Source organism: Falco biarmicus, chromosome 2, assembly GCF_023638135.1.
Source record: "Falco biarmicus isolate bFalBia1 chromosome 2, bFalBia1.pri, whole genome shotgun sequence".
In the NCBI taxonomy this organism is placed as follows: Eukaryota; Metazoa; Chordata; class Aves; order Falconiformes; family Falconidae; genus Falco; species Falco biarmicus.
In genome coordinates, this window is record NC_079289.1 from 8953569 (window position 1) to 8970801 (window position 17233).

The following is a 17233-nucleotide window of genomic DNA, read 5'->3' on the forward strand; positions in this document are numbered from 1 at the left end:
GCCTTTAATCTTACCCTTTTGTGATCAAATGATCTTATGTCTTGAATGGTGCAGCTGCTTATTCCTAAATTCAAAAAAGGCTTGATGCAAAGTTGATTGAAATCAGCAGAAAGCCTCCCAATGGCTTAAGCCTATGCTGCCTCTTAAAAACCAAAGAGCAATGCTCAGGGAGACCCCTGTGCTGTTTCAAGCATATTTCCCCCCCCTCCTAGACTTATAAAAGCTGCTGGCATCAGCACATGGAGTGAAAGGCACGTCACACATGTCTCCTAATAAATACTGCTACACATCACAACCTGGGCAATTTACCAAGCCTAAGAGGAATCTGCTGCATGTGTGCAATGAGAAACAAGTCCCGGTGGTATGTGCACTGAAAAGCCTCCAAACTTGAGAGGGAAAAAAATGCTTTTATTACTTTTGAGCAACTAAGTTTGTGTTTGAATGTGATTTACTTGACAAAGCTTGTAAGACACCAATGTAAGCAAATTTACTAGTGAGTATGAAGTAGCAGACAACCCAGAACACAAGCCATTCCACATGGTGATCAGCATCGATTTAGGCTTGGAAAGTTTTCTGCAGACACACCTACGTGGAGCACACAGTCACATCTATCGCTGCCTTCCAACACGTTCATGCATCAAGCTATCTGCTAGGCACTGGGGGAAGAGAGAAGTTTTCAATTCTTCTTCCCAACATCCTCATCACTTCAAATACTCTGAGATCCTCTTGTGCAAACTGCATCTTTCACCCAGAAAGCACCCGAACTGCTAAACTATTCCAGTACAAGTGCCTTTCATGTCCGGCAACTGTTGCACACCTCTCTCCATCTTCCCTGCAAGAGTGTCTGCTGGAATTCAGACTTTGTGCACACGGCATTGGTGCAAATTGTTTGCACTCCCAGAAGTTTTTTGTTTTTAAAGAGAATCTGTTTAAAAAAAGAATCCAAATCAATGGGGGATTCAACACACTTTTAGATTATATTTAGTTTTTTCTACAGCATTCAGACATAGCACTTCAGCAAGTAATTTTTATTTGGCTCATTTTATGGCTAGATTCAGAAACCTTCATACAGTATTAGGGGAGAGTAGGGTCTTGTCCCTCCAGTAATTGTGATCAAGGGATCTGATCAACAGCACACACATTTTTTTTTTTTATTCCAGCAATGAGCTACAGACACAAATGGCAACATGAAGACATCCAGTTCCCTGTTAGGTAGGACATGGCTAACAGGCCGAGGTTTGGGGTGAGGGATTTTTGGCTGGCTTTTTGTTGTTGTTGTTTTGCATTTTTCTGGTGGTGTTTGGGTTTTTTATGGGGTTTTTTGGTTGTTGTTGGGTTTGGTTGTTTATTGGACCAACTGATCTAGTTGGGGATAAAAAAAATAAATTAAGTTTCTAGAAGAAGGGCTATGAACATGAAAACCCATGATTTTACTTCTTCCTTCCCCCCTGCCATCTAAATCAGTTGGCCTAATAACACACATCAGCTCTCCCTCCAACCCCTGCCCTGCTTGCATGCTCAGACTGTCCCGACAACAGAAATACTCAATAATCTGGACACTTCCAAGAGTGACAGGATTTGGCACATATAATCCATTTGCTCATTTGCAAATAATCACTGCTAAAATTACCTGCAGGCTTCACAATAAACCCTCCAAAATAGAGGTTCAACAGAGTTTAATAGTTTCTGTAGTTAACTTAACCACTAGGCCAAGTGACAAATCTATTAGCCCAGAATTAAAGTTCAAGATGTCTTGTTCAAGAGAATATAGCACTGCTGTATTTGAAATAACTAATTCCTTCTTATGTTGAGAAACAGAGTAAAGCCTTAACTACACATTTTATGAGATTGGACAGAGCTAATCCATATGGACATACTACAGACTAGACTTATCACTTTGTAAGCTAGACAACGAAAAAAAATTGCTCTGAGATGTGGAACTTAATCTTTTTTTATATATATACACACAACAGAGAAATTTACTGAAACTCTGTTTCAGTTCCATGGTTCCATGTGTTGGAAAAGGACGTGCAACAGAGAGCTGCAAAGTGAAACGAAGCAGAAAACGTTGATACGCAGAAAACTTTTGCGTTGGTGTTATTTTCTTTGGTAGACCCACAGTCTGCTCAGTGTATGTCTGAATTTTGTGTTTGGAAGCTGCAGAACTATAAAAAGCTTTGCCATTTAAAACATTTTAAAAAGAAAGATACTGTATTCAGCTGACATATGCAAGTCATTTATTAAAATGTCAGATTGTTTGGGGAGACAGATAGCAAGTGTCACCCCTGGGCCTCAAAGAGGAGGTTAAAAATTAAAAACATGCTCATCATCTCTACCAGAGCACATTATAAGCTGAAAGTAGTCAAGTTTGCTGTTGTGCTAAGCTTTCTATTGAAAGAGAGGGAATTACAGAACAGTGTTTACTCTCCCCCAAGCACCAAGGCCTGTCTGACCTGCTCACAACAGCTCTAAAGCTAAGTCTGTCCCAAAAGAATTTCTTTGGGTGAAAGCTGCAATAGGCTGTTCGAGGTTTGGTAGCAGGTCTGGTAAGTCAGGGGAAAAAAAAAGACAAAAAAAAATTAGTAACAGTCAGAGGAAAAGCAAGAGACAAAGTAAAAACTTTGTTTTTTCAGCCTGACTTGTCTCCTAGGTCTTGCCAGTGTAAGAATATTTTTTGATCCAGAACCCCAAGGGTAATTAAAATAACCATTTGCTTCTTAGCTCCCTGGGTTAAAAAATAAACACACACACACAAAACACCCACACCACACAAAACAACCCAAAATCCACAAACAATGAAGGACGAGAATCTATAGCCCTGCATGGCATTTAATTTGAGACAGGTACAGGCGAAGCTCCTGCCATGCAGGGCAGCATCCAGGTTTCAGCTGCAGCAGGCACGTGCGTTGGAAGCTCCAACATCAAACTCCAGGCCCTAATTCTGCAAGGGCCTCGGTGCTAGAAATACCTGGGTGCTGTCTGCAGGGGGGAACCTGCTGGCAGTGGTACTCCGTGAAGTGAAGAATGAGTAAAACACTGCAACCACTGGACAGCTGCCAAAAGCAGATGTTTGTACAGTACCTCCACATCAGCCAGGCAAGTTGAGGGGGCAGGAAGGGAAATCAGCATCACTTATAGCAAGTCAGAGAAGGAACACTATCCCATAGCCCTGAAGGAGCCTAAATATTATAAACGGTCATAAAACTTCTCCCTTCAGCAAGAGGTATCAATAGAGTGCAGTTATTTGTTAAAGACCCACCTTTTCTTTCTCAGCTCTGAATGAATGCCAGTAACAAGCAGCTGGAGTGTTCTTCTGGAGGTGGCTGCTATAGAATTTAGAGGGGAATTAAATTTACATTCTCTTTATCCAAAATCAAGTCCAATGAAATTTGCTCTAGGGTCCAGTTTTGTTCAGCCGGTGCCAGATCTGACACACGAAACTCAAAAACTCTGCCACACAGCACTACAAACACCACCAGACCCATCTCTAGTAGTTACCCTTACTGCATGTGAAATCCATCTGAAATCAAAACCAAGCCACTAACTATTGCTCTTCACTCCATCTTGTGAATTAGCACAGCCTTTCAGCAGCTTCCATTAAACCATCACTAATTCTGATGAGCACCAACAACTCATCTGAACATATAGCAGCACACAGTTCCTAATGTCAATGATATTATACGTCATGCTACTTACGGGGGGCAAGGCTTGAAGCCTGCTGAGGTCAGTGGAGTGAAGACTGTTTACAGGACTAACCCCAGATACAATATTCTCAGTCTTCCCATCAACATCTACAGTGCTTCCAGAATAATCAACTGGTGGTTTGCCACCTGTTTCACTAGATGCAGCAGACAGGAATGCTGTAAAAGATGTAACAGTCGGCCTTCTGTCCATTCTAACTGCAACAATATCCATTTTCATACTACTTAAACAGTTGTTACTGAAGTGCAATTCTTACTCAAGCACCACAAAATTTAATCCACGCTATGAAGCAAGAGCTACATTCGGTCTTTGCTCTGCCCTACCAAAACATGCCTGGTGTAAGGGTTAAGGCTTCTCTAAAAGAAAGGGCATGGTAAAAAGTGACGTTGGCAGCTTCCAAAATGATGAATTTCCACAACTTATAGGCAATTTTGAATGTATAAAAAACAACAAACTGCTCAGAAAACAGCAACAAGCATTTTGGTCCAAACGTAATTTATTTTTGTTAATAACTTAGAGTGACTGCAAGCAAACTCAGCACTTATAAAAAGTTGCCCAACCGCAAAATGAGGACCAACGTATTACAGGGTTAGTACAACACAGACTGAGGCAGGGTCTGCATCAGCACCCCTCTCACCTTGGCAGCCGCAGGCTTCCTCTGCGCTTCCAAGCTTTTCCACATGAGCTCTACTCCCAAAGCATTAGTGGTATCCCAAAGGGGAGAGTGACAGTGTTGGCAAGAGATTATGCAGACAGACAGGAAGGCAGATGGTCTACTGGTTTGGCTATGATAAAGGAGAGGAACTGGAATCCAAGCTGGGGAAGCAAAGGGACTTTTTCAGGCTAACACCCTGACAGATTTAGTTCAGGCTTAGTTTGCTGACCATGACATTAACAACAAGTTCCTAATGTTTTGGTACCAAAGAAATGCCACCACCAAAAGATACTCTGGACTCAAAAAGAGATATGCCTGACAAACACCAAACAAACAAAAATGGAACTTCATGCACCAGGATGAAAGCCAAAACAAATCTCACTGAGCAATCATATTTCCAGAACACCACGACATTTGCCAAAATACTGGGCCAAAGCTCATCTCCTCAGAGTTTGCTTCCACTGAAGTCAATGGCAATACACCTAGACTTGACTAATGAAATAAAGAACAAGTAAAATCAGGAAAACAGCCTCTCTGCTCCGTACACCATTGAAGGCTCATCATACTGCACTGCACTCCAGCTCACTCACATTTCAGCTCTAGAAGAGTTGGAGCATGACTGGATAAAAAGCACTCTCAGCTGCGGTTTGGCTTGGGTCTGAAGTGGCCCATGTACTGCAGGGTTTGCCCATGAAAGCTGCTTGTTTGATATCCCTAGAAACACAAGAATCCTGTAAGGTCAGTTCATCTACATAAGCATCTTGTCTTCAACAGCAGCCATAAACCTTAAGAAGGGTAAATAACACTGCACACTCCCATCCTTTCACCATTTTTGGTTTGGGGACTTTCTAAGCCAGGTGTGGTTTTAGGGTATTTTTTTTTTTAATGAACTTTGTCTAGTCTAAAACTTGTCCCCTCAAACTTACTCAACTAGCTACAGGCTCCTGAAAAATAAGAGAGGAATCTCCAAACTCCGCCCACCTCATACTCTATAACTTTGCAAAATGTGAACAGATGGGCAAGTTAACAAATGCTGGGAGTCACACAGCCACTTATAGCCCGGTGTGTACCTCAGCAGTTACACGCCTACCCAGACCTAAAGCTAGCCGACTGGAAACTCCAGCTGCAAGAACATAACCTTGTGGATTTAGAGAGATTTACTAATCTGAAAACAGAATCCTGCCTCAATTTGATCTTGCCAACTGCCATTTCAGACACACTGTTCTTGTGCTCATTACTAATTTTGTTTAAATGCAATCATATTACAAATCCAGCTCATTTCAGGCCTGTTTCACCACAGTTGCTGTGTACAGCTGTTTGCAAGATCCCATCATTTTTTTTTCTCAGCTGCAGTGGCAAATTACTGACATTACATTCAAAGAACCTTCAGTTAGCTCCATTCTAATCATCGCAAAGCTGAGGGACAAACAAGCCTTCCGCATTTTAATGTGTACAGCAGTACATTCCAGAAACAGTGCAGACACCTACAGCACTTCTTTAAAGTTTCATTCTTACAGATCCAGACTGGTAATTTTGGGGTTTTTTGAGTTTGTGTGTTTTTTTGTTTGGCTGTTTTTTCCCCCCAATTCATTATGCCACATTACATGAAAAGTAACAGAGAGCATGCATACACATCAAAAGGGTAGTATCCAGAAGTACACAGAAGACCCCAAATTCTGATCCATACACTGCACCTTGCAGAAAGGTTTAGTATGTTATTATCTCAACCCTTCAAATACAGCAATATCCTGCCACTCTGAAAACAAACTGTGACATCCAGTTCTGCATCTGTTTGTGATGGCAGATCTCCAGCGAGGCATGATTCATCTCAGAATTAGGACTTCCAGCAAAATGCATGAAATGCAGTCAACCTTCCAACTGAACACTGCAGTCAGATGTCATGAACAAAATTACAGTGGATTTTGGACAAGATTTTTGAATGCCTACAGGTGTGTGGCTAAACAGGGAATTGTCCAGCTCAGTCTGTTAGAACACAGAAAGGGCACATGAATTTGACAGAGTCCCTGGAAGAACAGGAGAATCACAAACATCACATCTGAGATGAGCAGAATTGCACAAATCTTGAGAATGGACAGCAGCGTCAGAGAGAAGGCAACACAGCCTCAACCACACCAAGCACAGGGTAACTTTGATAAATAAGGTTGTGGGTAAGAGATGCCCCATCTTTTCTCCCAGGGTCTGAGTACTGAATTAGCTTTTCACAAGGCTGAAGCCCCACAGACTTGTCTCTCAACAAGTCCAGCACTGCTGCTCCCCTGTCAGCAAGTCACTTACACATGGCCAAAGCTAACATATCCTCCTGGCACCCAGCTTGCAGCTGGATCACCACAGAACACTCTTACCAGTTCTCTGTAGTTACCTGACATTGTTAACACTATTAGGTTTTTCAATTCTGCAGCATTCAAAGGAAGAAAAAGAACGACTTCACGAGGTGCTTAATGAAAATATGTGACAAGCTCTCCTTCATCCTCTTGTTATTTCTGAGACTGTTCTGTCAACTGAGAACAGCTGCTATCATCTTTTAAGACTGCAAGAACCTCTCAGAAGACTGCTGACATTTTCCAAGTCCTGCACTTGGATCAGCCACGGGCTGTAATACTTCACAACAGAAGGAAGAACAGTATTTGAATAGTGCAGAAACGTGCAGTGCACTAGAAGTCTCATCAGCATAGATGAAGCATAACTGGTTCTGCCTTCAAAGTTCCTCCTACTGTCCAAGGATTCAAACTACTAACTTCCTCACATGTGACCTCCCCAATGTCACACAGAAAGTGTGAGACATAAACCCAATCTCAGAGATGAAACACAGCCTTGCCTTAACTGCAAGAAGCTTCCTCCTCTAATTTTTCCCCAGAACACCTACTCAAGCAAGCTCTTACATGCAATACATAGCTTGGCCAAATGATTTAAGGACTGGACAAACTCATTTACAATCCATGCTTAATACAGTGTTGGCACTCTTGATCAATATTTAGGAATTCAATTTCTTTACATCAGAAAAACCACGAACTTCACATAGTAAACAATGACCAAAGGAAAGAAATGACTGCAAATTTCTGACATCTATCACCAGTTCTTCCATTCATTTTTTTCTTCAGGCAGATTTGGAAAACAGAGGAGCTTCTCAAAGGACAGCCTGCTTTTCACAGAATCATAGGATCATTCAGCTTGGAAAAGACCCTTAAAATCATCAAGACCAACTGTGAACTCGGCACAGCCAAGCCCACCACTGAACCATGTCCCTAAGCACCACATCTACACAGCTTTTAAATACCTCCAGGGATGAGGGCTCAACCGCTTCCCTGGGCAGCCTGTTCCAATGCTTGACAACCCTTTTGGTGAAGAAATTCTTCCTAATCTCCAATCCAAACCTCCCCTGGTGAAACTTGAAGCTGTTTCCTCCTGTCCTGTCGCTTGTTATTGGGAGAAGAGACCGACCCCCACCTGCCCACAGCCCCTGTCAGGCAGTTGTAGAGAGCGATAAGCCCCCCCCCCCCCCCCCCCCCCCCCCCGAGTCTCCTCCTCTCCAGGCTAAACACCCCCAGTTCCCTCAGCTGTCCCCCATCAGAGCTGTGCTCCTTGTTGTACCCAGGGAACAACTGGTCTTACTATTAATGACTAAGGCAAAGGCGGCATTAAGTACCTCAGCCTGGTCCTCATCCTTCGTCACTACATTTCCCCTGGCATCCATTAAAGAAGTGAGACTCTTCTTAGCCCTCCTGTTGTTGCTAATGTATTTATAAAACCATTTTTAATTGTCTTTTATGGCAATAGATTAAGCTCTAGCTGGACTTTGGCTCTTCTAATTTACTCGTTGCATAACCTCACTGCATCCTTGTAGTCCTCCTGAGTAGCTTGCCCATTCTTCCAACGGCCATAAATTCTCCTGGTTTCCCACCCCACCGCCCCCCCCCCCCCCCCCGAGTTCCAGGCAAAGCTCTCTGTTCAGCCATGCCAGTCTTCTCCGTCCCCTGCCCGCCCCCCCCCCCCCCGGTCACCTTTCAGCACACAGGGACAGCCTGCTCCTGTGCATTTAGGATTTCCTTCTTGTAGGAAGTCCAGCCTTCCTGGGCTCCTTGGCCCTTCAGGGCTGCCTCCCAAGGGACTCTGTCAACCAGGCTCCTAAACAGGCCAAAGGCAGCCGTCCCAAAGTCCAAGGTGGCACTTCTGCTGACCCCTCTTCCTTACTTCTCTGAGAAACAAAAACTGCATCATTTTGCAATTGCTGTGCCCAAGGGGGCCTCCAGCCACCACATCCACCCACAAGTCCTTCTCTGTTCACAAAAACAGGTCCAGCGGGATGCCTTCCTTGGCTGGCTCCCACACCAGCTGTGTCAGGACATTCTCTTCCACACACCCCAGGAACCTCTAAGACCGTTTCCTCTCTGCTGTACTGTATTTCCAGCAGACATCTGGGCAGTTGAAGTCCCCCATGAGAACACGGGCTAGTGACGGTGAGATTTCTCCTAGCTGCTTATAGAATATTTCATCTGCCTCTTCATCCTGGGTGGGTGGTCTATAACAGACTCCCACCGTAACATCTCCCCTGTTGGCCTTCCCCCTGGTTCTTACCCACAAACACTCAAGTTTATCGCCACCATCATTTTAAGCTCTAGACAGCCCAAACCCTACCTAACACACAGGGCTACCCCACTGCCCTTCCTTCCTTGCCTACCCCTTCTGAAGAGTTTATAGCCATCTATTGCAGCACTCCAGTCACATGAGTCATGCCACCATGTTTCCGTGATGGCAGCTATGTCATAGCTTTCCTGCTGCACAAGGGCTTCCAGCTCTTCTTGTTTATTGCCCATGCTGCGTGCACCGATGTAGAAGCACTTCAGCTGGACTATCAATCCAACCACCTGTTTGAGGTGAGAAGGCCCAATTCTTATGTGACCATCCTCAGGCACTTCTGTGGTTTCTAACACATCAATAACCCTTGCGTCTTTGCTGCCAAATGGATCTCCGATCCCTACCTCCATGGAGATGGAAGACTGAAGGACTTTGCTAGCACACTGTCCCTTAAACACTGGCGTGCCACCCCCAGGCTTATCTCTGGTGAGCCTGGTTTTATTCCTTTCCCTGTTCAAATCTAGTTTAAAGTTTTTTCAACGAGCCCTGCTAACTCCTGTGCAAAGATTCTTTTCCTGCTCTGAGAAAGGTGTACTGTGTCTGTTGCCAGCAGGTCTGGTATCCTGTAAAATCACCCACAATCAAAGCACCCAGAATTCTGTCAGTGACACCAGGCATTGATCTGCTAGCTCTTCTTGTTTCTTCTCTTATCGTTCCCTGCAGCTGGAAGGATAGAGGATATTACTGATAGTTAAGGTATTATAGAGGACCCAGCAGCAGTGACTTCCGAGTCTGCTGCTGCTTCAAAGCACCTTGAACCTAGTAAGCAAGCAAAGGCTTGAATCAGTAACCTCAGACTGTAAATCTGTCTGTGATTTTGCCAGAGTGACAGTCTTCTTCGTTGAATAAATATCGCACACTTCATTGCTTTAGACTGACGCTTCAAACTTCACCCAAAAGCTATCAAACAGCCAGGGCGCTGAAGAAAGTAGCAGAACACTTTCTGCCCGTGGCCTCGCTCCTGTAGAACTTTTTCAGAGGTTCTTGGAAAGACGTAAGGACTATCCATCCCTGCAGAGCAGCCTTCAATCAGATGAAAAGCTTAGATTTAAATAAGATCCACTGCAGAAAAACAGCGATGACCCCATGCCCACATTCAGCTACCAAAGGGTTAAATAGTAATTGCTATGTGATGAGAGCACAACAGCTGAAAACCTACTGAGATCCCTAATTTTGACCTACACCACTGCAGCACAGCAGACCAAAGGGCCATCGATCATACATTAAACATACGAACTGTCTGAAATATCCCGTTTCAGGTGACCACAGTTAATTCCTCAGATACAAGAAACTGTTAAGAGCAACAGAAAAATAGAAGCCTCTTTAGAAAAGTTTGGAAATTTACTAATGACTAGTTATCTAGGTGCATAAACATCTTAGCTCTTACCACAGATGTCAGCCATTTCTGTCCTCCTTTGGGTGTTCTGTAGATGACTGCATCACTGATACTGACAGAGGAACATAATGACATAAACAGCAGACACCCAGGCTGGAGACCAGCTGGGAGATTTATCATGGCCAATTAAATAGGGGAGGAAACAATTAACAAAAGCCTCAGTTCTGAAAATTATCAAATGGAACACTCAGAATGTATTTCTGCAGTAGCCAGATCAATTTAAACTGTGACAGAGTCAACTGTTTGTGTGTTATTATTGCGTTACACTGAGCAAAGGTCAAAGCATTAATTTTTCAGTTCAACTCAATACATGCACAACTACTAGAAACATTAGCAATGTCACTCTCTGTAACTATCATCAAACACCCAAGGGAACAAACGAGATGATGAAGAAAAAACCATCAAAACCACTTAATGCTGACAAATTACTGTTACTTATGAGATAGTTGGCAATTCCTCTTCTTTTCAGTCTCACAGATATGCACTGAATAATGATTCAAACCAGACTGCCTACAAAGTTGTTGCATATTCAGTAACATCCTGCATCATCACATGACTTTCTTAAGGGGTTGACCTCTATGGATGCTGCAATGGTACCAGGAGATGCAGCCCAGCATACTACACAAAGTAAAAGTTGTCATCCAGGGAGTCCCCAGTCCAGAAGAAGACACAGGAGACTCGTATGTTGGATAACTACATACCAAGCAGATGATAAACAGCCATAGCCCCATCAATTATCAATACCATATATAATACCTGCTTATTTTTAAGGTAATTAATGTATTCATAGTTCTATTTCTAGCAATATTAATACAAGAAACTAGAACCCAACACTCTTGAATCTCACCTATCTGATCCCAAAATTTGCATCCAGACACACACTTCCCCTTCAAATTATGAAAAGGGATGGAAAAATAGTACGGGGTTATTTATCAAGCACATATATATTATACATGTTCCTTTTCCAAGTTAAGTAAAGGTGGCCCATCCACCTACATCAAAACAATTAGTGTTTTGGCAGGATAGGTGACGCATCACGATTCTGTGTCCCTACATACTACAGGCACTCTTTTTTTTTTTACCGCCCATCAGCTCTTCCTACCATTGTGAAATAGAATTCACTCCTATGTAGGCCACAGGTAACCCTGGATCCTGCCTAACAGATAGAAAGATAGGAAAAACCATTTTATTTGCAATTCATAAAAAGACCATTACAATTTGCAACATTTTACAACAGCGCGAGTGACTTACAAACATATGTACAACAATCACTGAAGAAAAGAGCTCTCTGTTAGATGAATGTTGAGTGACCTTCCCTTGTTGGGAACTAGAGAGTCAGAGTCCAGCTAATAAATCATAATTACCTTGATGCCATTTTCCCACCCAAAAGGAACCCTATAAATTTAACAACAGTAGCATTTGTCAATTACTGAACTTGATCTTTTAAATGCTGGCACTTCTTTACTTTTTCAGAAGCAGCAACAGTTAAAGATGTTGATCATGAACCGTGATGTCAACTACGAGGGCCTGACTTTCTTTTACAAATATTAAATCCAGTTTATACAACTCATTTTGCTTGTCTCTCAATAATGGTTCTTGAAAGACAACCCACTTTTTTTTCATTTGCAATATTACATATAATTGATTATGTCTCTTAATCCTTGCATCTTGTACTGCAGGGTAATATCCTGCTTGATATTATTATATGTGTGCAAGATTCATTTTCTGCCTGGCAGAGTCTACATAATTTAATGTAAGTCTCTTGTCTGCCCTTTGCCAAAAATTCTCTAGTTGGATACACGCTAGCTCTTAAATGCACTGCTGTTAACAGGTTTCCTCTGAGGAATGCCTCTATAATGCTCAATCCAATTATTACTTTATCTCTGTCAAAATTAGAAATACCATGGCCCTGAGATAACAATTTAGTCCAATTTATAAATTCTTGGGTTTGCCGGTTACAAGGCCTCAGAAAGACGGTATCTGGAACAGGTACTTCCCATTATGAGACTGGTTCCTCCCCCTTGGCAGGTACTATCGTTATCGCTTTTGGGTGCCAAATAGATGGTATTTTATCTTTATCCTTCTGCTACCCATAATCTTTCAAATTCTTCCTCAACACCCTCCTGTTGAACAACTTGTCTTACTGTTTTTTCCAAAGACTGTGCAATCCTGTGCAATCTTCAAGTCTGTACACTGGGAATTAGTCCCACAAGACCGGTAATATCCAAACCACCGTTCCCAGTGCTAGAATATAAAAAGGCATCACAGGTGCTCACTGGTAGATGTAACCGTTCTTTGACAGCTGCTCAAATGGCCAAGTCAAGGGTTTCTAAATTTGTATTTGCGTGCCGTAGATCTGCCAAGTAGACCAATCATGCTATAGTATACTCTTTTAAGATGTCAATTTTCTGAAATGGCTTCAAAAGGAGCCTTCTCAATTTGATGCAACCAATCATTAATTTTTATTAGGAGTTCTGGTTTTGACATTCCAATCCATGGATTAATAAATAAAGCCAAATATTTTTCAGAACTGCCAGGTTCAATCATATTCAAGGGAATGCCATTAACTGTCCACGGAGGACAGTCACTGATCACATATGTATGTTTAATGGGCTTGATATTAAAGCCATAGCAGTTTTCCCTTTCTATCTTGAGGCGAGTAAGTTCACAAAAGACCTCGAAAATTTCAATATTCTTTTGCGTTCCCTACAATGAGCCACTTCACAAGACTAAATAGCCTGCAAAAGCCATAGTTGTTATCTTTCTCATTATGGTGTTGAAACCCACTTCCCTCCATTTCCAATTTACACAGTAGAGGGTCTACAGACAAGTTAAATAAAATAGGAGATAGTGGGCCACCCTGTTTTACACTGATCTGGATCCTGACAGGATCTGACTGCTAATTCTTCAAGTCAATGTGAGTGTTGGTATTACAATATAAGTTCATAACCAGGGCTATAACGTGATTGTCCACACCCTTTTGTTTAAGGGCCATAATGATGTGTGAAAGGCTTTAGCTAGACCTACAAAATGCACTTCCAGGAGTCCATGTTCCTTCTTAGCATTCCTAGTTAAACGCTGTAATAGTTTTAAACTCTCTGCACATCCTGATGATCTTATAAACCCTCTTTGCTGCAGATGAATGGGACATGCCTTAGTCATACTCGCTGTTAAAACCCTTGAGAACAATTTTTAAACGATTGAACCAACAGTAACGGGTTGACAATTATTGATGCCATTCAATATATCCAGTAGAGCCAATTTAGATGTTAGCACAGCCTGACATTCTTTCACCATGTGCGGTATACTGCCAGTCACTAGCCATAGACTGAAAAGCTCCACCAGTTGGGTGCAAAGAGGATTTATCTTAACAAGATCTCTCAAACTAAGGCCATCTGGTCCTGGCACCGCATTTTGACTAATCTCTTCGACGTTTTTAGGGATTTCTTTTGCTGCGATCATGGCTTCAAATGCTGAGTTGTCAGCCTGACCCATGGTCCTGAAAGCACCTAGGCCCTTGAATGTTCCTGACAATTCCCATCTTGACTTGAATACTTTGTGCACCTCATCCAGTGGGATACTGCATTTTAGGGATTCTACGTCATCCAGGATAATACCAGCCAGTTTTCCTCTATCCAGGTAAAACAGCCAGAATCGGAGGAACTGGCCCCGTTTCTTAGCCCTCTTCTTCATCCACTGCTTTGGTAGGCTACTTGGTGCTTTCGACCCTGACTTGCTTTCAACTCAGAGGACTTCATAAACAGGCATGCATAGCAGTCTTCAACTGCCTTGTTAATCAGCGACAGGGACCCTTCCTTCCCTTCTATCACCTTTTCAGAAGCTCCCTGAAGGATGGGCAGCTTAGTAGACGTTAACCAGTCTGAAATTTTTCTACTATAATGGGACCTTAGTCCCCTTTCCTCACATGACCCAATGTCAGCAAGGTATTCCCCCTCTTTCCTTATATGCTCTCTCCACGCTTGATCTTTCTCCATCCTCTTTACAGGACTTTTATGCAGTCCTCTTATCACTTGCCTGCTTAGTTGTTTTTGACAGAATATGCTCCACAGTCAACTTATTTATGTTCTTACTTCCCTCGTACTGCTTATGCAGCTTTTTCAACAACTCCACCTCCTCATCAGTCCAGCACTGCCAGTGTAGTCCTCTCACAGTACCCTCTTTAGGGCAGGAAGAGAGAATTTGTAGAGGAAGGAAGGCAGTGGGCTGATTAGCATTGATAACATGCAGCTGTGGCCTTGCCTCGAAGGCAGTGGGTTAATTGATATGGATGATGTGCAGCTGCAGCTCGTTCTGCTAAGTAGGAGGAACAGTGTGGTCTGACCTCTGGAGGAAGGAGAAACAGCATGGACAGTAGAATCTGGCCGACGGTAAAAATCCTTATTGCAGCCCGATAGCTTGTTTGTGCTGCAACAATAATTCACTCCGTGTTTCCAGTAACTGGATGTGCCAGGTGTTTATGTCGCCCAAGTCTAATTTTTGTTTCAAGTACTCTCTTATATTCCTCACATATCCAGCCATTGACAGTTGCTGCTTCTACAACCCCTTTGCACTTCAGAAAGCGGCAGGCAACACTATGATGTTTTACATCTGTCCTGCCACAACAGGACCATGTAAACACGATCTTTTTCCTTCCATCGGGTCTCTTTAGATGGTCTACGAGTCCTGATATTTTTCCTATCTGGTTCCCACACCGTGGACAAGATGTATTATTTTCCAGGACCTTTACCGCCAGTGTTCCATGAGTTGATAGGCCCATACTGGTTCCCAGGATAGCAGTTGATGGCACTGGAGCAAACTGAACCACAGCTCCTGTGGGTGAAAGCTCCTCCTCACTCTTATTCTCTCTTTCCCGTGGGCTGACTGTAATGCCCTTATAACTCAGGGAAGCAGGTTCCTCATACACCTCTCAGAAGCTGGCCAAGCAGTCCTCTGAAGTGGAAGGATGACACCATTCCAAGCCATCAGCCTCTGAGTTTAACTCCAATCCAACCAGATTCAGTCTCTCTTCCACTGGTTTTTCAAGGTCAGAGATGGTTCTACTGACCGCAACATCTCTCAAGCCCTTAACGCTTGTTTGTGTGGTGACCGATACATGAAGTTAATTGCATCAGTCTACCCATTTTGGCAATTTAAATTTGAGGACAAGTATAAGCCAGACAGCACAGCCTTCTACAGCTGTCAGGCTGAGCCCAACAGTGCCTGTGGGCACAGGCTTTGGGCAATGAGTAATAATCAATGGCAGGAATTTATTTAACCTTATTTAAATACTATCAAGTCGTCAGTGGAGCCATTAGATGGGAAGTAACTCAGTAACTCAGATTGGGGCAGAGGGTCAGCTCAGTTCCCCTGAAGAGCATCCAGCAGGACCACAGGGAGGTGCGACCTCTGCAGCTAAGCCCAGTTAACAACTATGATACCGAGTTAAGAGAGTCTTAGGTACCCCTGAAAAATACAGCGGGGCTAAATTATGGGGTCTCATTTTACAAGCCTTGCAGACTTCATTGAGAACCTTTCTCGAAACGCTTTTTTTTTTTTTTTTTTTTTTGGGTAAATAACGTTGATGTTTCCTCAGCACTTTAGCCTGGTAAGACGCACTGCTTTGATAGCGGGACGCACATTGCTACACATATGCTACAAAAAGAAGATTTACAGCAATAACCACTGAACATGCTTGTTGTAACATGAAGGTGTCAACAATCCATTTCGCTGCCGCCAGCGTAACATCACGTACATCAAAACACCCCAAGTTTCGGTGTTGCATTTTTTTGGAGAAGCCACACTTCCCCCTTCCTAATTTTTCATCTTTTCAGGCAAATAAATGACCTCAGGTCCTAGCCAAGGGCACTGCTGCCCCACAGGCTCTTCCAGTGCCATCAGCGCCGCGGGCAGCCAGGCGGGGGCCCGAGGGGGCGGCCCAGGCGGTGGGTGGGCGCCGGTCACTCGCCCCCTGCTCCGGTGGGATCCGGTGGGATCCGGTGGGATCCGGGCCCCTCGCCCGCTGGGGACGGGCACGGGCACCGCTGCCAGGGCACCCACCGCCCGGGACACCCGCGGCCCAGGCCGGGCACCTGCCGCCGCCCAGCCCCCCTCCCCCCGGAGGACACCCCCGCCGGCACCCACCTTGTTGAGGTGGGGGTTCCGGGTGATGTCGTAGCCTCGCTTTTTGACGGCCAGGGCGCCGCCGCGGTGGGTCGCGCTGCCCCCGGCCTGGCAGCCGCGGCCCCGGCTGGCGCTGAGGAGCAGCGGCCTCCGGCCTGCCCCCACCAGCCGCAGCAGGCGGCCGCCCGCCCCGCCGCACACCGGCACCATGGCCCTGCCGCGTCTACCGGGACGGCGTGAGCGGGGACGGGCGCCCGGCGGGGCGGGGAGGGCGGGGCGGCCCGGCCCAGGTGTGCCGCGCCCGGCCCCTCACGGCGCGGCGGACCCCGGCGAAGCGAAGCGAAACCCAGGAAGCAGATCCCGGTCGCGCCTCCTCCGTTACCTGTTAAGGCGCAGCCGGCGGCGGAGGGGAGGGGGCTGCTCGCCGGGGCCCGCCCCCGCCGGGGACAGCGGGCCCGCCCCGCCCGGGGCCCAGCGGCGGCCGCGGCACGGCCGGCCTGAGGGGACGGGGTCAGCCCGGCTGGCGCTGCGCCCCCGCGGGGCTCGCCGGAGCCGCTCGCCGCGACCCCCCCTGCTCCGCTGGTGCCGGTGCTGTCCCCTGAGGCTTTAATGAAGGGCACGGTGAGGGGGGAGCCCGGGCCGGCGCTGCGGGGAGCGCGGCTGGTGCCGGGGGTCCGGGGCAGAGCCGGGGACCCCCGGCGGGACGC

The 17233-nt window shown here is 45.1% G+C and overlaps 1 protein-coding gene across 1 annotated transcript in view; it reads right to left on the bottom strand.

Annotated features, from left to right (window-relative positions):
- Positions 1 to 16951, bottom strand: part of ME3 (malic enzyme 3) — a 136133-nt gene extending 119182 nt beyond the window's left edge. The window contains exon 1 of the mRNA XM_056329516.1: positions 16548 to 16951. Within this exon, the coding sequence (XP_056185491.1) occupies positions 16548 to 16736 (189 nt within the window). The 5' untranslated portion in view covers positions 16737 to 16951. The remainder of the gene's footprint in view (positions 1 to 16547) is intronic.
- Between the last annotated feature and the right edge of the window lie 282 nt (positions 16952 to 17233).